General features: G+C 46.3%; 1 protein-coding gene across 11 annotated transcripts in view; it reads left to right on the top strand.

Moving 5' to 3' along the window:
* KANSL3 (KAT8 regulatory NSL complex subunit 3) overlaps positions 1 to 21,427 on the top strand; it is a 41,713-nt gene extending 20,286 nt beyond the window's left edge. For 8 of the 11 annotated variants that reach the window (XM_032397350.1, XM_032397348.1, XM_032397349.1 and 5 more), the window contains 17 exons: positions 1,117 to 1,248; positions 1,493 to 1,609; positions 1,860 to 1,961; positions 2,076 to 2,147; positions 3,261 to 3,335; positions 3,515 to 3,672; positions 5,943 to 6,006; positions 6,449 to 6,649; positions 6,862 to 7,018; positions 8,554 to 8,631; positions 10,049 to 10,240; positions 10,820 to 10,904; positions 11,314 to 11,441; positions 12,322 to 12,431; positions 12,848 to 13,070; positions 13,408 to 13,541; positions 18,426 to 21,427. In XM_032397350.1, the coding sequence (XP_032253241.1) occupies positions 1,117 to 1,248; positions 1,493 to 1,609; positions 1,860 to 1,961; positions 2,076 to 2,147; positions 3,261 to 3,335; positions 3,515 to 3,672; positions 5,943 to 6,006; positions 6,449 to 6,649; positions 6,862 to 7,018; positions 8,554 to 8,631; positions 10,049 to 10,240; positions 10,820 to 10,904; positions 11,314 to 11,441; positions 12,322 to 12,431; positions 12,848 to 13,070; positions 13,408 to 13,541; positions 18,426 to 18,446 (2,049 nt within the window). In that variant the 3' untranslated portion in view covers positions 18,447 to 21,427. The remainder of the gene's footprint in view (positions 1 to 1,116; positions 1,249 to 1,492; positions 1,610 to 1,859; positions 1,962 to 2,075; positions 2,148 to 3,260; positions 3,336 to 3,514; positions 3,673 to 5,942; positions 6,007 to 6,448; positions 6,650 to 6,861; positions 7,019 to 8,553; positions 8,632 to 10,048; positions 10,241 to 10,819; positions 10,905 to 11,313; positions 11,442 to 12,321; positions 12,432 to 12,847; positions 13,071 to 13,407; positions 13,542 to 18,425) is intronic. The other 3 variants (XM_032397342.1, XM_032397343.1, XM_032397344.1) reach the window with 2 other exon arrangements.
* Positions 21,428 to 21,705: the final 278 nt, after the last annotated feature.

The following is a 21,705-nucleotide window of genomic DNA, read 5'->3' as shown; positions in this document are numbered from 1 at the left end:
TATGGGCTGACTTTTTACAACCTGCATCACCATAGTACTTTTCATTCTCTGGTTTTTCAGAATGGTTTTGTTTTAAAGACAGAGAGAGAGAGAGAGAAAGAAATCACAAACAGGGGGGCGGGGTAGAGGGAGAAGCAGACTCCCCACTGAGCAGGGAGCCCGATGTGGGACTTGATCCCAGGATCCTGGGATCACGACTTGAGCTGAAGGCAAATGCTTAACCAACTGAGCCACCCAGGTGCCCTGTTTTTGTTTTTTCTGAAGACTACCTTTAACATTCAAAATCTTTCCTTTCCCCTACGTCACTTTGACCTTTTGTGCGTAATGTGGAATTCACAGCGATGTTTCTTTCTTTTTTTTTTTTCACAGAGATATTTATTCTCACTGTAAGCATCAGCATGTCAGAAACCTATACTTACACATCTGTGAGGTCACATTTTCTGGTGAATAGTGAAAAATAGGATATGGTGTAAGTCACAATATATACAATACATAGGATATATTATTTTGGGCACGGTAACGATTTCTTTAACATGCCAAAGCTTGAAGGCAATACTCTAGAAGAAAATGCAGATTTTTTTTTTTTTTAATTTATAAAGTCAACTGATGTTCATGGAGGAAGTTTAGAAAATACAGAAATCTAAAATGGAAAAAACTGGGGGTGCCTGGTGGCTCAGTCGTTAAGCGTCTGCCTTCGGTTCAGGTCATGATCCCAGGGCCCTGGGATCGAGCCCCTTGTTGGGCTCCCTGCTTGGCGGGAAGCCTGCTGTTCCCTCTCTTGCTGTGTCTCTCTCTGTCATAAATAAATAAAATCTTAAAAAATAAATAAAAAGGAAAAAGCTGTCCATAACTCCATAAAGATAACTATTAATATTTTGACATATTTTCTAATAGCATTTTTTCTGAGTAGAGGTAATTTTTTATGTTTTCTATTTTTTCTTTAACATTTTAGCAAAGTAATTTCCTTATTACAAATTCTTTGAAGTATTTTAAATTAACCTTTAATATCTAGTTTTGTGGATAATTTGCTTAATCACTCTCTTATTTCCCACCTGATTCCTGCTAGTGGGCAGGTCTCCTGCTTCGCACTGGAAACATTTTTGCTTTTACTTCTAGATCCCTACTTTGATTGACCGGATGCTTGTGTCATCTAACACGAAGACTGGGGCTGCAGGAGCTGAGGCCTTGTCCCTCCTGCTGAAGAGGCCCTGGGATCCTGCTGTGGGGGTACTTTCTCATAACAAACCAGTAAGTCAGAGCAGCTCAAGACTTAACTATGACCCACAAAATTTTTAGAATCCAGTCTCAGAACCTTAGCAAGAAGATAATAAATGACTTAACTTTTCATTAATAACTGGTTGTGTATAGTGCTTAGCAGAGTTTCATAAGGAAATTGGCATTGGTTGAGGTAAGAAAGGTATTGGGATACTTGAGATTTTGTGGAGTAACACCTCACCCTCACTGGTTCTCTGTTGGGGTTCTTTCTCCTTAGAGCAAGCTCCCCGGCTCTCCTCTCATTCTCATTGCCTCCTCTGGGCCTTCTAGCTCTGTGTTCCCCACCTCACGCCGCCACCGCTTCTGGCAGTCTCAGCTCTCCTGCTTAGGCAAGGTATGTGTGGGAATAAGAGGAACTGTCTCCTGGGTTGGAATAGAGTCTTGGAAGACTGAGCACACAGAATGTGGGAGGGAGTCAAAATAGATGGACTTAAGTGTTGAGCATCCCCCACTCCCACTCTTTTTGTTTTTAATTCGAATGGTGCTTCTCCAAGGTTGAAGGGATTTAGGGTAGGTTAAGCAGAATTGAGAGAAGATTTGAAACTTAATCTCTGCTGGCATGGCTGCCACTTTCTTTCCTTTAGGTCATCCCCGTAGCCACCCATCTGCTGAACAATGGTAGTGGGGTAGGAGTTCTGCAGTGTCTTGAGCATATGATTGGGGCAGTGAGAAGCAAAGTGCTGGAGGTGAGAGTGCCCTTGTTTCAGGTCATTGAAACAGGAAAACAAACAGCATGCTGGGCTTGTTTTGCACCCGGCTGTGGCCTCCTGTCTTACTGTCTTCTTTCTTTTCCCACAAAGATTCACAGCCATTTCCCCCACAAACCCATTATCTTGATTGGCTGGAATACAGGAGCTCTGGTGGCCTGTCACGTAAGTAATTCCCATCTCATTTGGAGGCTGTCTTGGGATAGAATACTGATGCTTTTACTGCTGATTGCTACCATTGAGTCCTTTTTTATGTTCTAGACACTGTGCTAGACGATCTCCATACATATATGCATTTTAAGGTGTAGAAGACTAACTTTATTTTTTAACTTTATTGTGGAAATTTTAAACAGAAACTTAAAGGGCGAACAGACCTATAATAAATTCTATGGGCCTCTCACCCAGCTTTACCAGTGATTAACTCATGGCCAGACTGTTTTCATCTTACCCCTGTCCACTTTCTCTCTCCTCCAGTTATTTTGAAGAAAATCCCAAATATCATCTATGTTATATATATATATATTTCAGCGTGTATCTCTGAAAAAAATTCCTCCCCCACCCCCAAACATAAGTACTATTCTCCCACCTTAAAAAAGCAGGCATAAATTTTAGTAGCTTTGGAATTTGATGTTGTGTTTATATTCTGTCCCTTTCTAAGACATCAAGGAATTCTTTTTTTTATTATTTTACATACATTTGTACGTACATTAGTTTGTATAAGTGTCCCTGACCTGTCCAAAGCCCCAGTTCTCAAGTGGGTCAAATAAATGGAGTCCCTGCTGCTTCATGTGGTCTGGTCAAGTATGACATCTAGGGCCACTAGAGGAAGGAGGTGGTCTCCCCACACTCCCTGGTCCTGGGAATGAGAGAATTCAGTCAGCAGCTGCTCTAACAAATTTGGAGTGTCTGGGAGCTAACCATTAGATTCAAAAGGGAGAGATTTTTCTTCGCTTAAGGAAGAAGAGCAACATTTGTGTCCTCCTGATTGCATTTGCTATTAGTGGAGGAAAAAGCGAATAGGAGGACTCAAGTCTAGGGAATTAATAGGATGGAAGCATTGAGCTTCCCATCCTGCGGTTCAGCCCCCTGCTGCGGTTCTTGCAGGGCTCCATCTTGTGTCCCGGGATCTTGTGTCTTGTGATCTTACTGCTGCCACTATGGCTGGTACTCCTGGGGATTGGGACTGGCTGGTAGATCTGGACCACCTCCCGACTCTGGGTAGGGTGTAGCTGCAGTAAAGTCAGTTGACCTTGAGACAAACTATTGTATTATTTCCAGGTGTCAGTGATGGAGTACGTCACTGCAGTTGTCTGCCTTGGGTTTCCTTTACTTACCGTGGATGGTCCCAGAGGGGTAAGCATGGGGTGCAGCTGATTGCTGGGTCACTGGCTGGTGAGAATAAGGGGGTGCGTGCGTCACCCAAACCGGCACTTAGCAGCTACAGTTGCCCAGCTGACTCCCCTCAGTGGACTTGACAGGTCAGTGCTCAGTGAATAGGAACTGGCTGATTATAAAACCTGTACATGTTTTAGGATGTGGATGATCCCCTCTTGGACATGAAGACTCCAGTCCTCTTTGTCATTGGGCAGAATTCCTTGCAGTGTCATCCCGAAGCCATGGAAGATTTCCGGGAGAAGATTCGGGCTGAGAACAGCTTGGTGGTGGTTGGGGGAGCTGACGATAATCTCAGGTGTGTGGCTTCCCCCAGAGCTGTGAGAGAGCCATGTTGCAGTGTTGGAGAGATGCCTGTGAGGTGCTGATGTAACTACAGACTAAATCTGCTTCCGTGAAGGGGGGAGCCATTTTACATTTTAAACTAATTCAGATTTATAAAAAGTTGCAAAAATAGTACAAAAAATTCTTATATACCCTTAACTCAGATTTCCCAAATGTTAACATCTTAAATAACCAGAGTATAATTACCAAAATGAGGAAGTATTTTATGATGCTATTATCTAATCTACAGATGTAGATATTGTCAGTTGGCTCACTAATGTCCTTTTCCTGTCCGGTATCCAATCCAGGATCACATGTTGTTATTAGTTGCCTTGTCTCCTCAGTCTCCTTGAGTTTGATACTATTCCTTAGTCTTCCATGACCTTGACATTTTGAAGACTTCTGGCCGGTTATTTTGTAGGCTGTCCCTCAATTTAGGTTTTTGACATTTTTTGTGATTAGGTTGAGCATATGAATTTTTGGCAGGAATGCCAGAGATGATAAGCCCTCAGTGCATCCTTCCTAGGGATACATGATGTTGATGTGTCTTATCACTGGTGATGTTAACCTTGATCACGTGGTGAAGGTGGCATCTTCCCAGTTTCTCCACTGTCAAGTTACTCTGTTTCCCTTTGTGATTAGTAGTTACCCATTGGGAAGGAGATACTTTGAGACTGAATGCAGTCTTGGTGCTTTCAATGGGGTGGGGTAGGCATTTCTTTATATTTTGTTCCTTACCGAGGATGTACATGAACGTAGATTTTATTTGTATTAAACATTCTTTTATATATTTTGGAGTAAAAACAGCTGGAGTTTGGAAGGGGCACTTAGGTCATTGAGATGGCCACTGGTCCCTTAAAGACTGGTTTCCTGTAGGGCCTTTAAAAATGCTTTCATGAAAATGTACTGAAAAAGAGGTGTGTCATTTGTTGGGCTTCCTTTTTTTATATGTTCAATTTTAGAGATTAATTTCATTTGTGTGCTTTAGCTAGTGAGCTTAAAGCAAGTACCTGCTCCCACCTGTCTTGTCAGTTTCTTACCGAGGGATGTTTTAGAGAGGTCCTTCTGGTCTTTGTCATTTCGCTGTTTCTTGTGGGTCTAGAATCTAATCCTTTGGTGCTCAAGGCAATATTTTCTTGTAAATACATTGTCTTTGTTGGTTATTCAGACATTCTTATCTATAGGAGGGTAGCGTGTGTGTGTGTGGATATGTGTGTGTATGTTGAGTGGCAATGAGGGAACAGGAGAGGTGGGAACACTTTGGTGGGAGTTATGTTGTGAGGCTGCTTATGAGACATGTTTGCAAGGTGCTTGAGTGTCGGCCTGCGAATCGGGAGACCTCAATTTAGTCTTGGTTGCTTTGCTAAGAAACTTGGGTAAGCTGCTTAACTTCTGGGACTTGCTGTCCTCATCTGTAAGATGAGGGTGCTACACAAGGTCAGAGGCCAACAGCCAGTAAATTGGGGTCTCAGAATTTGGAAGCTCAGAATGTTGTTCTCCACCCTGTCACTTGGGGCCCTGTTTTTCCTCTCTGCTGAGACCCTCAGCCAGAAGCCAGAGGTATTAAAACTAGCTTCCAAAGAAGGGAATGTAGCCATCTGTGGCCATTTTCTTCTTCTTCTTCTTTTTTTTTCTTTTTTTAATGATTTTGCTTATTTGTCAGAGAGAGCACAAGCAGGGGGATTGGCAGGTAGAGCAGGCAGAAGGAGAAGCAGGCTCCCTGCTGAGCAGGGAGCCCGATGTGGAACTCGATCCCGGGACCCTGGGATCATGACCTGAGCCGAAGGCAGATGCACCCAGGCATCCCTGCGGCCATTTTCTCTTATCCTTTTAGAAGTAACCTGCGACCACCTTTCCTCTTCTACTAATCTCATTTCTATAGCGTCCAGTAATCTCAGGGTTTGGGCCTTTGTTGGGGGACTTCTAGAGGTTGAGGTCTTAGAAGTCAGAGTTTATCTGGGAAGCCATAGGTATAGGACTTTTGGAGTGTACAGTCCTAGGCAATTTTCATATGTTCTCTGGTTCTCTACATTAGATTTTTGTAATCCCCACAAGTCCATGAGCGAGGTGTTACGATTCCCCATTTTGCAGATGTGGAACATGATGTTCAGAGAGGTGGTGATACCTGCCTGAGGGCTAACGTAGTCCTCCTTCCTGGGCCCAGAAAATAGCCAACACAGAAGAGAAATCCATATTATGCCATGGAATGTTTAAAGTAAACATTTCCTCCTCTCTGTCTCTTAGAATAAGCAAAGCAAAGAAGAAATCAGAGGGGCTGACTCAGAGCATGGTGGACAGATGTATTCAGGTACACCGTTGCTTTATGTGTTTTTCTCGGCGAGGCTTGCCTTTCTATAAGCTTTTAGGCTTGATCTTGTTGGCAGCAGTGTCTTTGGCTCTGAAGTGTGAGGGAGTATCCAGTGGGGCCCCTCGTAGAACTAAATCATAAAGAAAAGGGAAAAGACAGAGGGGAAGAAGTAGAAATGTGTATGGAGCATCAGGGGAGAAGGGGTTTATTGGAGGAGTGGGGGGCACAACCACCCCAGAGTGCCAGCCCACAGAGGTACCGGGGAGCAGGCTCCTGCTGGTCTTTGGCTGAGGCTGGGGTTTGTGCCTGGCTCGGTGTGCATGGAGAGGGACCAGCACACCCGATGCCAGAGCTGGCGTTAATTGAATGGAGTTGAGCCTTTTGGGGAGGTTCCTGTTCCCTAGACTGAGGACTCAGTGGCCCGGGCCCCTCTTCACACTAGGATGAGATTGTGGACTTTCTGACTGGAGTGCTCACTCGCGCTGAGGGGCACATGGGCTCTGAGCCTCGGGATCAGGATGCTGAGAAGAAGAAGAAGCCTCGGGACGCAGCCCGAAGAGACCTGGCCTTTGAGGTGCCCGAGCGGGGCAGTCGGCCTGCCTCACCGGCTGCCAAGCTGCCTGCCTCACCCTCAGGCTCAGAGGTAACACGGGAAGGGAGGGAGCACTTTGCTGGGGAAGTAGGACTGTGGAGTTGGTTCCTTCACTTCCTGGGGGTGCTTGTCTGTCTTTCAGTGCTGTGGACCTTTGAGTTCCTAGGAGGAGAATTCCTGAGCAGGGAATTCCAAGGGGACATGATAATTGGTGGTCAGATCCAAACAGCTGGCTCAGCTCTTATCCTTCTCGCCCTACTCAGGATCTTTCCAGTGTGTCTAGCAGCCCCACCTCCAGTCCTAAGACCAAAGTGACTACAGTGACCTCTGCCCAGAAGTCCAGTCAGATGGCGAGCTCTCAGCTCCTGAAGAGACATGTGCAGCGCACGGAAGCTGTGCTGACCCACAAACAAGCCCAAGGTAGAGGCTTCTTGGCCCAGTGGCCTCTTGGTTTATCTTCTGGAGTGATGTCATGTGGCATTTGAAAAGTATTGGCATCTGCAGCTTTTTTCAGGGGCATGTGAGAGGCACCCTTTCCCACATTTCTGTCCGAACAAAATTAGGTTGAAATGAATACCAAGGATTGTTTTCAAGGGTAAGACATCACAGAAGGTCTGTGCGTTAGTGGAGCTGTATAGTTCCACTAATTATAGCTTTGCTTTGGTGTTCTGGGGAAGTTAGGCTTTATGAGCTGACTACGTGTGTATTTGCCTCAAAATTTTTTCTGACTCCCAACTGGGGAAGCTACTTGCTCTGTTCTAGGCCCTGCCCAGCCACTCGCGCAGTCCAGGCGCTCTTCAGACCATGTGGACAGGGTGATTAGCTTTATTCCTCAGATTCCAGGGCAGTGCAGCTGGTATCATGCCCTTTCTTTGTTTTGCCCTTAAAGAGTTAAGATTCCCACACTGGGACTTTCAGGGAAGTTTATCGGGGTTTCTGCAGATAGGCTTTAGATTCGGCTGGGAAATGTTTGTATGGTTGAGATTAGAGTCTGGAGAACAGTGAGTGCTACTGAAGCTGTAGAAAAGGGACAGTGTTTTGGGCAAGGAGAAAAGAAATGGTGGCTTTTCCCCTTGCCCCCACTTTGGTCCGGTTGGGCAGCCCCAAGGTAAGGCCTCTTGGGCATTGTGTTTGATGAGGTATCCAGGAACATGTATCATCTGAAGTCTCAGGTACCTGGGAGGAGGCAGCACCAGAGTTGATTGTCAAGTAGAGAGACGCAGAGGTGACATAGGCTGATCTGCTCACCTCCCTGTGTTTCTTTTAGTGGAGCCAAAGGGTCAGGACTTCAATCCAGGCCTCTTATGAGGGTGCGCTTAAGAGTGGTGCTAACAAGGAGCACGTTTGAGTGGATCGGTGAAGGCAAAAAGACAAAAAAAGACCAAAAAAAAAAAAAGCCAGGCCCCTAGGGTCCACGTGGATGGTCTGTGACCTGACTTCTTAAGTGGTGGCATGCGCCAAGTTCTGGGTGGGTGGTGTTCACTTAGGCTTTTGATGGAGAGAGAGCCAGTGGTCGGCTGTGCTTCTGGAGGGGAGAACCTAAGGAGTTCTGGAAGGCTGATTGGTGATCTGGGTTTGAAATGGGGCCCAGAATACCATGGCGCCAAGCAGCGGCCATAGCGCCCTGGCTTTGGCAGGGGTCATAGGCAAGAGGTGATAGTCATAGATAACTTTTATGGAGCCATGACTATGTGCCATGCCGTTTTCCTAGCACTTGACTTGCTGTTGCTCACTGAATCTTGGCAATGGCCCCATGAGGCAGGTACATTTATTATTTTCAGTTTATAGATGATTCCATGGAGCTGCTAGGAGTTAGGTTTTAAACCCATGCAGTGAATCTGGAAAAAGCCCCTGTTGACCATTTTCTAGAACATTTTCATATCTTTTTCTTACTCCCTCTCCTTTTCTCCTTTCTCTGGCTGGCTGTGATTCTGTAATTTTCTGATTCATTCCAGCACAGTTTGCTGCTTTTCTGAAACAAAATATGCTGGTGAGGAAAGCTCTTCCTCCCGGCACCTCCTCCTGTCTCTTTGGTGAGTATTGCTCTTCCTCTCACCTTCTCACGCTCTGCTCTCTGCTTCTCTCCACTTCTCCCTTGTTTTCTTCCCAGTCCTTCCTCTCATTTGTCTCTGGTTTCCTCCTGTTCTTTTCTCTCTTCCTTTTTCTGTCTTCTGATTCCTTTCTTGGCTGACTCCTTTTGCTTACTCCTCCATAGTATTCGCTTTTTCTCCATACTTTGTTTGCATCTCATGGTTTTTCCTTTTTGGTCTCTTGTGGTTCTTGGCTCTGCTTCTGCTGTGTGTGCCTGTGTCCCATTGCCTGTGAACCTCAGTTTCCTTGTGTGTTTTTCTCCCTGCCTCTGGTTTCCTGCTTCCATCCTGGCCGCTACAAGCACACCAGCCACTGTCAGCATAAAACCTGTGGCTCCTTTCTCTTCCACCCTCCTTCCTATTCTGATTTTAGTCAACGCATTTATCCCCTAAGCGATCCTTCCAGCTGGTTATGCCCTGTGACCCAGGCCAAGACCCCCATTCCTGCCTGCCTTCCTCATATGACTACTGCTTTCCTCCCCATCCTACCCCTGATTGCCTATGCTAAGAAGAGGGCCTGGGGTGGGCTTCTGGTTTTAAAGAGAAGGGAATCTCTGAGAAAGCCTGAAGGATAACTTCAGAGTCCAAGAGGCTTGGCCATGTGCAGGACGAGTCTGTTTGATTCAGCGGAGGGGGGAATCCCATGTGTGAACAGTTGGCCTTTCTCCGTACTAGTACAAATGACCTGGGGACTAGTTATGACATGGGCCACTGTTGCCCTGTTGCTTTTGGGCAGGAGCAGTAAAGTTGTCTTGGCTAAGATGCTCCCCTGCCTAGTAGCTACTCAAAGCCAGCCTCGATTCCTGGCAATAATCCTTCTTGTTGCCTTCATTTGGCCAGCAAACCGTCACCTTTGGTCTCTTAGGAGAGAGGAGGACTCTGAGAGCCTTGTGAAATTCTCCCCTTTCGAGAGGACTGGGTAGTATGCTCCTTTACTGCTTCTTTGTGGAATGTTTAGTGTTCCCCAGCTCTGTGATACGGGGGTGGGCCTGAAACAGGAAAATTAAGACACTGAGTCCAGGAAGCATTGCTTAGATGCATTGTAGTGAGTCCTCTGTTTTTTGGTTGGCCTTTGCTAGGCAGGGTCAGGGTGTCTTCTTTCTTTTTGTTCCCACCGACTCAGAGCCCCCTTCCTTCTAACTCCAGAACAGGGTAAGGGCTGGGGATGGACCCATCCTCTGAGCGGGCAGGGTGGCCTTCTGCCACAGGTGGGACCTGAGTGAGATGGGACTGAAGCATTGGCAGTTGCCTTTGAAGTGTGACTTTGTGTGTGACACACAGTCATGCCCGTGCTGCTGCCGTCAGTGTCTCTCGGGCTTTTTTGGATTATGGAAGACCTTATTTCAGCTCCATCTCTTAGTTCCCATTTCATCAGAACAAACGGAAGAGGCAGAGAAAGAGGATCTTAGGGTCCAGCTGAAGCGCCACCATCCCTCCAGTCCTCTTCCTGGCAGTAAGACCTCCAAGCGACCGAAGATTAAGGTCTCCCTTATCTCCCAAGGAGACCCAGCTGGAGGGCCTTGTCCTCCTTCCCAAGGAGGAGCTCCAGAAGGTGAGTTTTTCTTGGCCTGTTTAAGTAAAACCTGAGCTCTCTCGGACCACATAACATTGCTCTCTTGGTGACTACTTGCTGTACACCTCAGCCTCTACTTGAATGCAAGGTGTGCCTGGAGCAAGGAGGACACGCACGGTAGCACGTGGGGCAAAAGTGGGCAGTGACCTGATCTGAACTAGGATCCGGGAAGCAGAACGAGGATCAGAGGGAGCTGTGGGGTCGCTCAAAGCATCATTGTATTTTGTTCTTTATCAGTTTCAATTAAAGATAAGAAAATATTCCAGGGATGCCTGGCTGGCTCAGTTAGTAGAGCATGACTCTTGATCTCAGGGTTGTGAGTGTTAGCCCCACGTTGGATATAAAGACTACTTAAAAATAAAATTAAAAAATGATAAAATATTCCAGAAAGTTTAAAAAATAGAAGAAAAAAATAACTCTCTACTATGCTTACTCTTTGTTTTTCTTCTTCTTCCAGTCTTTGTCCATAATATTTTGCATTTAGCCTGGGCTGTGAAACCCTGAAAAGTAGGGGCCAGGCAGGACTGACCGGTGGCCTTGGGGTTTTCTGTTTTGCAGCTGCAGGAGGGAAGCCCATCACCATGACACTGGGGCAGGCTTCAGCAGGGGCCAAGGAGCTCACAGGGCTTCTCACCACTACCAAGTGAGTCTATTTCTTGGCCTTTCTGGTTCTGTTCCTTTCTTTCTCTTCACCTTTTCTCTGGTCCATTTAGCGCTTTGGAAACCTGGTAGAGTATTCTGTCAGTTTTGGGAATATGACTTCTTTCTGAGTGGGATCTTTGTCTTTTTTGAGGGGGGGTCAACTCAGAGTTCTTTTTTACTTAAAGTTTGCAAAGCATCTCGTAGCTCTTGCTTCAAGGTTTGAAGTCTTTACTTTAGGCCTGACTTTGAGAAGGACTAGAGGCCAGATTCAGAAGATAGGACAAAGAAATTCTAGGTTCTAGTGTCCACTGCTGGAAGCATTGCTGGGTCCCACTGTGGACCCTCCCTGTGTTGCCAGGGTCTGCTGCCCTCTGACCTTTGGATAATAGAGCTCCTGTCTTTGTCTCCAGGTCAAGTGCTTCTGAAGGGGGCGTCTCAGCCAGCCCAGCCTCCTCAGTGTCCAGCAGCACCACACCCAGTGCCTTGCACACACTCCAGAGCCGTCTGGTGGCCACCTCTCCTGGCAGCTCCCTCCCAGGTATCTGGTAGCCCAGCATTCCCTGCCGCCCAGCAAAGTCTCTTTTGGGCTGCTGCTGGAGGGTGGTCCTGGGAAAGCAGCTGAATCTGGAGGGTGCTCCTCTGAGTTGCGGGCTTTCATAGAGGCTTGACGTGAAGCTGGAATTAGCTTTGAGGTGGGGGAGTTCTTGGTCTCAATATCTACAGTGAGTAAATATCCCAGTCTGCAGGTAGTATCTCTTGTACTGTAAGGAGGAGAAATAGCTGGTGGGAGATGTGTGTATTGTGTTCATTGTGGTGTTTTTGAACACATCTGATTGCAGAAAACTGGAGATTGTGCTGTATTAGCATTAACAAAATGAGGCACCTTCCTGCCTCTGCTTGTTTCTTCACTTTTGCCACCCCACCCTGCATGGGAAGGCTGGTTGCCTGAGCCTAGCCGGCAAGGCTCTGCAGGTGTCCTCCTTCAGGAGGACCTCCCTCTTTGCTTTGTGGGTGCTCGACTGTGTGTAGTGAAATGTAAATCAGGTATTTGGAATTCTTTTGGCTTAAGAAGCTGTCCTTTTCTCTGGAAAGGATGGAATTTAGATTTCTGAAAAGTGGGTGGGGTTCAGGCTCTCTTTGGTTTTCCTAAAACTGTCCAAAAAGTAAGATAGGTGGTTTGGAGCAGGTTGAGATATGCGGAGCAAATCCAAGGCAGTGTGTCTAGCATCGTACCTTTCCTCGTGTGGGCATGCAGTGTGCGTGCCCAGGGAGCCCTTCCTGGCATCTTCCCGAGAGCACTGGGAAAGTCCCAGGGAAAGAGCATTGGTATTTTAGCTGGGTGTTGAGGGTGGATGGGTGTGGCTTCTCTTGGGATAAGGAACTGAGCCTGTGCTGACATCTGTTCTGCCCTCTCCTAGGGGCCACACCAGCCAGCAGCCTCCTTCAAGGCCTCAGCTTCAGCTTGCAGGATATCAGCAGCAAGACCTCTGGCCTCCCAGCAAATCCTTCCCCAGGGCCAGCCCCACAGGTGCACATCTGCCGTCCACGGGGCTGGGCAGCTGTGGGGAGGAGGCCTCAGTTTAGTTGGTTTTGGCAGGGCAACTGGGTCTGGAGTCTGGGTCAAGACAGACAGCTTTCTGACGTCACGCCTGGGAGCTACCAAAGGTTAAGGCTCCATGACTTACTGTGTGACCTTGGAGAAGTTTGTTGACCTCTCTCTATCTTTGTTTCCTTATCTGTAAAATTAGGATAATGATAGTATTTCTCTCAAAGGGTTGTTTTGAGTATTAAATAAGATAGTATATGGAAAATGCGTGGAAGAGTACCTTGCATGTAGTAGGTGTGCAGTACATGGTAGCCTTTAATGCTCTGGGCCCTTCACATTTGAACATTGCTTGCTGTTGGGCAATAGCTTCTGATCACCCGGGCTTGTGTGTCCCACAGGCTACCAGTGTGAAGTTGCCCACCCCCATGCAGAGCCTGGGTGCCATCACCACGGGCACCAGCACCATTGTCCGTACCATTCCTGTGGCCACCACTCTCTCCTCCTTGGGTGCCACTCCTGGTGGGAAGCCCACAGCCATCCACCAGCTGCTGACCAATGGGGGCCTCGCTAAGTTGGCAAGCAGCCTCCCTGGCCTGGCTCAGATCTCTAACCAAGCATCAGGTGAGTCTCTCATGACAGCTGTGGGGACTCTTGGATATGGGATCTTTCCCTAGGACCTTCCCATCTCACATGGGCAAGGCTTGTTGTTGAACCCAACTCAACAGGGTCCTGGTATTGACCCTCAAGGATTCAGCTGTGTGGGTCCATCCCCCAGAGAGGTCGGAAGAACACAGCTATTTCCTGTTTCTTTTAGAATGACTGATAGGGTGGAGCTGACCCAGCTGGGGAGGATACTGAGGTGGGCGGCCGAGGGGGTGGCGTGTGATGTGGAGAAACTCTCTGGGAGGAGAAGGTAGAGGCTGTGACAAACAACCCTCCTTCCCCCTCCCTCTGTCAGGCTTGAAGGTCCCTACTACCATTACTCTGACACTGCGTGGCCAACCGAGCCGAATCACTACACTGAGCCCCATGGGCTCGGGAGCAGCCCCGTCAGAGGAGTCCAGCTCCCAGGCTCTGCCGTCCAGCTCACAGGTGAGTCCGCCTGGGAAAACTGAGGACATAGGCTCCAATATTGGGAAGTTTGGGGCCGGCCCACTGGCTGATTGGAGGAGCCGCCAGTGCCCTGGACTTCAGGCAGACCGCATTCAAATCCAGACCTGGGGCTTTGTAGCTTTGTAACTTTGAGCAAGTCATGGACCTCTTTGAGTTTCCTCTTCCATAGCACTCCCTGGGTTGTCAGGAGGCTTAAATGCGTAACTGTGTTTGCGTGTGTAGCGTCCTCAGTGTTTTAAGTTTTGTTGGCGTTCCCTCTCCATTCGTTTTCTCTTCCCCTTCTCGGCTCCATCAGTCAGAGGTTGTGGTAGAGGCCAGCAAGTTGATTAACACCCTTTATTTGACCAGCTTTCCAGCATTGTGCCATTCCAGCTCTTGGCATTCAGTGCCATCCTTTTAGGACACACTAGGTTTCTGTAGCTCTTACCCACGAAGCCACCACCAGTTCCTTGTAGTCGATCTGATTTCCATTGTGAGCTCTTCACGTAAAACGTTTCTAATCTTAAATGTCGGTCTGAGAGCCACTCAGAGTTCAGAGGTGAAAGAAAAAAATAGTTGGGAGTCCAGTGTGGCGTGTGCTTTCCTTCACTGTGCACTGTTGCAGCCACGGCCTTCCTCGTGGGGACTGCTGTGACTGAAGGCCTGGCCCTGTTCCCGTCACTCCCACCACCCCAGTCCTGCGCGGGAACTGGGGGGCGGGCTCCCAACTGTTCCAGACCATCTTCTGCCTCCTCCTCTTTAGAGGAAAATACTGCAGAGATTGTTACCTGGCATTCATTGGGATCATAGTTAGCCCTCCCTGCCTTTTTTCAGAAAAGTGGAGGTGTTTTTCTTTATTTTTTTTTCTTATTTTTTTCAATTAGAAGAGTGATTGTGCTTAAATAATTCAAACACTACAGAAATATTGTAATTTAGAAAGTGAAAATTTCCTGTGGTACCACTCCCAGAGATGATATCCACTATTAATAGCTCAATATGCATTCTTCTAGATCTTTCTTCCTATACAAAGTACATTATTTTATTTTACTTTTTTTTTTTTTTGACAAAAATGGAATCAAAGAATGTGGACTTTTTGTAATTAGCCTTTGTTTACAACGGATGTTGTGACATGTTTCCCCATGGGTTACATAGAGACTTATCTTCTTGTCAGTAGCTGCCTCGTGTTTTTGCTGGGTGGATGTATGAAAGGATATTTCACCATCTTCTGATAGAGAGTTGGGCTGTTTTGTTTTTGATACAGAAAGTAGTGTTTCAGTGAACACCCTTGTTCCTGAGTTTTGTGTGCCTCTGGGGGATTTCTACAGTCCAGAGACCAGTAAGTGGAGGGCACGTGTGTCTGATATCTGTCTGACTGCTGGCTAATTGCCCTTCAGAGCCTCTGCCAGCTTACAGTTCAAGCCATAGCAGTGATCATACCTGTTTGCACATGTCTTTGTCAGCTATGGAAATCAGTGTTTTAAATTTTATTAATTTGATGAGTGAAAAATGAAATTGTTTATTTTTTTTTAAGATTTTATTTATTTGTCAGAGAGAGAGAGCAAGCACAAGCAGGGGGAGCGGCAGGCAGAGGGAGAGAAGCAGGCTCCCTGCTGATCGGGGAGCCCAACACAGGGCTCAATCCCAGGACCCTGGGATCATGACCTGTGCCGAAGGCATACGCTGACTGAGCCACCCAGGCGTCTCAATGGAATTGTGTAAATGTGTATTTTCCTGATTACTTACGAGATTGTATGTCATTTATGAATGGCTCATCATATTCTGTCTCTACTTTGATTTATAGCAGCTTTATACATTCAGATGTTAATCTTTTATTATACAAGTTGTGTATCCTTTACTCCGGTCAACTGCTTATCTTTTTTTCTTCTTTTTTTTCTTTCTATTGAAGTATTAAGGACATTTGTTTCATACATTAAAAATTTATATATAACAAAATCTTCAAATCTTTCCCTTCATAGCTCCAAGGTTCATATTCTTGATGGCTGCACACACTTGGGCCTTTTTTGTCCCCATGACCCATCTGTTCTCATATTAGTTTTATGTAATTGTTTGATAATGTAAATCCTCCAGTTAAGTGAGTGTCAGGTATGTTTCTAGTTTGCTACGATCATCGTTATTCTTTTCATTTTTCCTGATAAATAAGGTGTTGAATTTTGTTCATTGCTCTTTTGGAATCAGATGAGTGAGCATAAACTTTTCTTCTGAATCAGTTAAATGATCAATTACTTTAATTTCAGATCGTCTAAATTCCAGATTCTGTAGCTTGTTCAATATGTCCTGTTCTCTCTTTTTTTTCATATGCCCCAGTTTATTTGAATTGTGCACCCATAGGAAAGACCCTATCAAAAGAGAACAAAACAAAAAAGAGGCCAAGTGTTTCTTGATTTGCTTTTATTTTACTTAGGATCTTGGTCTCTATTAGTGAGATTGGCATATAGTTTTCTTCCCATCCACCCCTGCTTTTGTGTGTGTGTGCTTTCCTTGTCCAGTTGTATAAAGACATTAATTGTATCCTTATAGAATGAGATGGAAGCATTTTTTTTCTCATATTCTAAAACATACATTGCGTATTCTAAAACACACAGCACAGAAATTATGAGTTCCTTGATAGTTTGATGCAAATTATCTATAAAGCCATTTGGGCCTATTTTCAGGCAGTCTTATTAACCTTTGCTGATACTATATTGATGCCCAGCTAGAACGCATATCCCTATCATATGATGATACCTTCCCCCTCAGCCTGCTGCAGCCTGGGGGAACTGGTTCACGTTGAGAAGAGGCTAGATGGAGCTCATTGAGAATCGTTTTACATGGCTAAATTGAAGCACAAAATGAAGATCAAGATCTGACTTCTGACCTGATGGTATTAACTTAAGAGCTTAGTTTTTATCTCAGTAAAATGAGTGTATAATTACTAGGAGGGTTCTAGTGGTGATTCTCTTATTACAGAGAAAGGATGCATTATTAGATTAAGATTTGCTGACTCAAAAGCTTCTAATGGTTACCTCAGTGTTCACACTGCCAGACAGTATGATATCAGTGGGCTATGGGTCTGGCCCTCTGTCTTCAGCCAGCTGTGTGATCCTGGGAAAAATCACCCAACCTCTCTTGGTTTTGGTTTTCTCTTTTTTTTTTTTTTTTAAGATTTTATTTATTTATTTGACAGAGAGCGACACAGTGAGAGAGGGAACACAAGCAGAGGGAGTGGGAGAGGGAGAAGCAGGCTTCTCGGCGAGCAGGGAGCCCGATGTGGGGCTCTGTCCCAGGACCCTGGGACCATGACCTGAGCCGAAGGCAGACACTTAACCAACTGAGCCACCTAGGCGCCCCGGTTTTGGTTTTCTTGTCTAGTGAGGAGGTTGGCCTAAGTTAGTGATTATTGTGGTAGGATTGATTAGGGGCTGTCTCAGAATCTCCTCAAGACTTTGGGAAGCTGAACTTTTTATTTTTATTAAGATTTTATTTTTAAGTAATCTCTACACCCAATGTGGGGCTCGAATTTACAATCCCGAGATCAAGAGTTGCATGCTCTACCAACTGAGCCAGCCAGTCACTTTGGGAAGTTGAATTTTTAAATGTTGAGAAACAAACCACCCATTTATGATGTTTATGAGACAATTGGAAATATAAACAAAGGTAATTGCCGATATTAAGGAATTGTTAACTTTTTTATGTGTGATAATGGTGTTTACATTGGAAAAAATAATCCTTTTTTAGTTTTGGGTTACATACTCATGATATTTATGGATAGAATGAAAAAGAAAAAGATTGTAAACACTGACTAGACTTCTCTAAGGTCTATGCAAGTACTTAATTATCTGTTCTGTTTCTGGCACTGATGAATATTTACTGTGTGTTTCTTTTACGGAACTGGACTCTTACGTACTCTTTACAGCTGAAAAGCTGTCAGAGGAAGAGGAGAGACAGAGACTGTGTTGTGTCCTGCATCAATGGACTCGTTGCCTGTGGTCACAGACTCGTTGCCTCCTCTCTGACCCACACTGTGGTCTGCCCAGCCAGGGGGCATCCCTGCAACCCTCACAGGGGCCCCTGGGAGAGCTGACTCACTCATTCAGTTGTATTCCTAATCAGGACAGAGTAATCCTCTGTGCACAGCCTTGCCTTTGGGCAGGGTGAGCAAATGTAGGCAGATCCTTTTAAGTTTTGACTGTCAAACCCTTCTTCGTATCCGCTCTCCTGTGCCTTCCACCTTCCCCTATTTTCTGCATTCTCAGAGACCTCTTAGGAGTTTTCCAAAGGTGAAATCTAGAAAAGTAGGGAAACCCCTGGTGAAAAAAGGCCAACTCTTTCTACCTTGCTTTTTTCTTCCTAAGCTGCAAGGCTCAACGGTTTGTGGCATCCATCCTCCATAACTAAAAAATGAGTAAGACCTAAAAACCTATATTGTCAGAACAGTCATGGAAAACTTCAACTCTGTCACCCTTAACAATTTAGGCTTTCCTTTTCCCTGCATTCTCTTCCTGCAGTTATGCATAATAATAAGAGCTAACCTTTGTAGTTGAACTCCTTATACTCGAGGTACTTAATGCAGATTGTCTCATTTAATCTCACAACATCTCTGGAGAGTAGGGGCTGTCAGTGTGTTTTACAGATGGGGAAAAGGAGGCTCAGAGAGCATTCATCACTTGCCCTATAAAGTGGTAGAGGTGGGTCTCTGACTGCAGAGTCCACATTCTGGTAACCATTTGGCTGCTAGAACACATGCCCTTGTACATCCAGCTTTTTCCCCTATCGAGAATTACTTCTTTGTAATAAAGTCTCAGGAGTTGGGGTGATGGGGTCAGAGGGTTGGGTATGTTAACCTGGCAAAGTTTTAACTCTTGCTCACTCCCTGTCCTGCCATAGCGCCTGCCTCCAGCACCTTGAAGATGCCGAGTGATGTATCTTCTTCACCGGGTTGGTGATGGCTGCCGTGCAGTGAGCCCTGGGCACATGTGCTGTCCTGCTGAGCTGTCCACTTGCCTGAAGACCTCTTAAGATCGCCATTTTTGCCTCCCTGCCACCTGTTTTCAGAATGGGCCTCTGGGTCTCGTGAAACCATTAGACTAGGTGATATGGTACGCCAGCAAGGGGAACGTTGTCCTCTGGCATCTATGGGTCTGGTTCCTGGAGTCGCCAGGTTCCTCAGAAGATCTGGCTGTACGTGGATCGGAGGCATTTCTTCTCCAGCATTAACTGTGACTTGACCCAAGTAGCTGTGTTGGACTGCTCACTGCATTTAATAAAGGAGTTCCTTTTGGAAGTCTGTGCTACCCCCATGCCAAGTTGGGAAGGAGACATCCATATGGTCTGGGGTTTATTAGGGAGTTAGGATTGAGAGCCCTTTGCTGAGGCCCCCAGGATCATCCTGGCCCATTGACAGTTTTGCAGTGCCAGAGGGCTGGTTTTGGACATCACTGTTGCTTTCACTGAGCAGCCATGGGACAGCGTGTCCCATGCAACTCCTCCCTCTTAAGAACCACATCAGATAATGGGTAGCCTGCTGAGACCTGGGAACTCCTAAGTTCAAACCCATGATAGGGTAAAGAGGACTGGGCTGTCATCTTTCATTCCCTTTGGCCACTGTAGATGGCGGGAAGCAGCTGTTGCCAGGAGGTGAAAGCTGGCCCCTTTCTTTTTTTCATGCTGCTTCGGGCAGTTCCCGTATCCAGAAAATCCAGAAAGGCCAAAGAAGAGGAATGGAACAAATGAAGTGGTTTGAAGGATGTTCCAGTAAGTCCTGTGGAGAAAATGATTGGGGCATGAAGCTTTGCACCTATTACCTAAGGAACTGTTGATTCAACATGGAGATGAGAAGAATTTGCCAAGTCACAGGGGAGAAAGCCCAGCCCCTGAAATGTCCATCTCCAGTGTGTGGAGGTGAAACAGGGATAACCAGCTAAGTTAACATCTTGGCCGTCCCAGGACGCTTAGGCATCAAGATGATGAAGGCCATGCTTTAGTGTTTCTATTTCTATTCCATGCAACTTCTTGTCTTCTTGCTTAGAATTGGGAAGGTTATTTGCATTGACTCTTACTGTGCGGGCTCTTGGTACCAGCCTGAGCTCTGGAGAAGTGATCACTGAAGATGGAGCTCTGAGCCTGCCCTTACGTCCTCACAATACTTGTGTGCCAAGGTAGTTTTAGATTTGACGTCATACCTGCCCTCCAGATCATGTCCCTGCCCTTCCATGCTCTAGAATGTTTCCTGCCAAGGTGACAATAAATAGAGCAACCCAGAGGTGATGCTGACTCTGTTCAGTGTCTGTAGGCAGGAGGGTGCACAGCATGCTGTGGCTGTGGTCCAGGGTCTTGACCCATGGTGCAGCATATATCCAAACCAGGCTACCTGTCTTTAGTCCAGGAGCCTCACCTGCCAGTCTGACTGGCAGCCAGGAGGGAGTACCTAGTGTGTAGGAGTCTGAAACAAGGCCGAAAGGGGTGCTGTGGGCAGAGAGGGGGGCATGTGTGATATGTAAGAGAGAGTATCTTGAACACCAGGCCCTCCCTCCCTGACCTCCTGCAGAGCTGGTCTCAGCAGTGATGTGCACAAAATTAGGCTTCGTTCTCGAATTAGCTGGTAGGTAACTGCTTTTGGAAATTGATTTAGTAAGTTTGAGGAAGATACGAAATCTGAAAGAGGCATCCATAGGTCAGGGGTTTGGTAACTTTACAGGTAGGATTATACACCAATAGACCCGAGGACAGTAAGACTGTGTGAGACTATATGAGGCTTTTAGGAATCATTGAGGACAGGCAGGGGGTCCTGAACAACCCACTTATGACTTAGGAGTACAGCTTAGACAGTGCTGGAGTGGTTGCTCCTGAAAGATGCTGGCCCAGTGTATGCTGGGGCCAAAGGAAAAACTAATGCATTGTCCTGTGTTTGTGCAAACTCTAGTGTGCTTCCCATGGATAACTTTCTGAGGCTTGGGTTGTACACCTTGAAGAAAGCCAAACCTGAAAAGGGGAGTTGTGAGAACACGGACTCTTTCTCACCTTGGAGGGACAGGCTAAAGGGGGAGGTGGTTGAAGTCCATAGAGTCATGTTCTTCAACTCCACACTTCTGCACCTGCTCTTCTCGAAATGCGAAAGGAAGCTTTCCTCTACTTATCACGTATCAGACCTGGAGTCCATAACCTCAGAAGGCAATACTACCGGCTGAGAATGTAGAAAGATCAAGAAGGCTTTAGCTAAATTCTTGACATTCAACATGACAGGTGCATGTTGATGCCCTATGGAAGATGTCCTTGTGCTTTAAGAGGTCACTGACAGAGGAAGATCTACCTGTTCTGGGCCCTACAACCAGAACAGTCTTGGGCTGGGTGGGTTATAAAGCCGAGCCACTGTCACGGTTCTGTTCTTACGTTAGCTGTAAAAACAATTAAAAAAATAAATACAACTTTGGATTTCTTCACCTTGTTTTAAACTGACTTCTCTTGTTTATTCTGATAGCCACTCGGTGAAGTGGCACAGGAAATAAAAGCTAAGATACTGTTGTAATGCCAGTGATCATCTTGCTGGTGCCATGAGGTGGATACTGTAATTCCCTCTTTACAGGCGAGGAAACGGAGGCACTGAGAAGTCAAACAGGGAAGTGGCAGAGGTAGGACTAGAACCAGGCAGTCTGCTGCCACTGTCCGTTCTCTGCATTGTGCTGGGGTTCTGAGATGGGACACGGGAGTGGACATTAGCCCAGGAGGTGAGATGAAAGCCTTCATGAGACCCTTCCCCGTTCACTTCCCAGCGAGCCTGAAGTGATTGCTGCAGCCCTGGTGGGGCTCGTGGCTGGGCCTGTGTCAGTAGGCGGGGTCCCTTGCCCTTGGTCCTGAGAGGTTGAAATCCCTTGCACATCCTGTACTGTTTCTACCTGCTCCGATAAATAAAGACTTAGAGATGAAGGAATTCCAACGTCCAGATTATTTGTGAACTTGTATCCACGAGGATCTTCCTTCCTGTCCTTGAATTCCAGGTCCCTCCATTTAGCATTGGGACCCTTTATGGGTGGAAGTCATAGTTCTGGTAGACTACTTGGAGTATCCTAGTGCATGTGAGCTCATCTAGATACCATCCTTTGGAGAGACCGGGTGCATTCTTTCCCTTCCAACTCTGGTTTCACTGACTTGGGGGGAGTCAGATGAGGTG

Source organism: Phoca vitulina, unplaced genomic scaffold, assembly GCF_004348235.1.
Source record: "Phoca vitulina isolate PV1807 unplaced genomic scaffold, GSC_HSeal_1.0 scaffold98, whole genome shotgun sequence".
In the NCBI taxonomy this organism is placed as follows: domain Eukaryota; kingdom Metazoa; phylum Chordata; class Mammalia; order Carnivora; family Phocidae; genus Phoca; species Phoca vitulina.
This window is presented reverse-complemented; position numbering and strand designations above follow the sequence as displayed.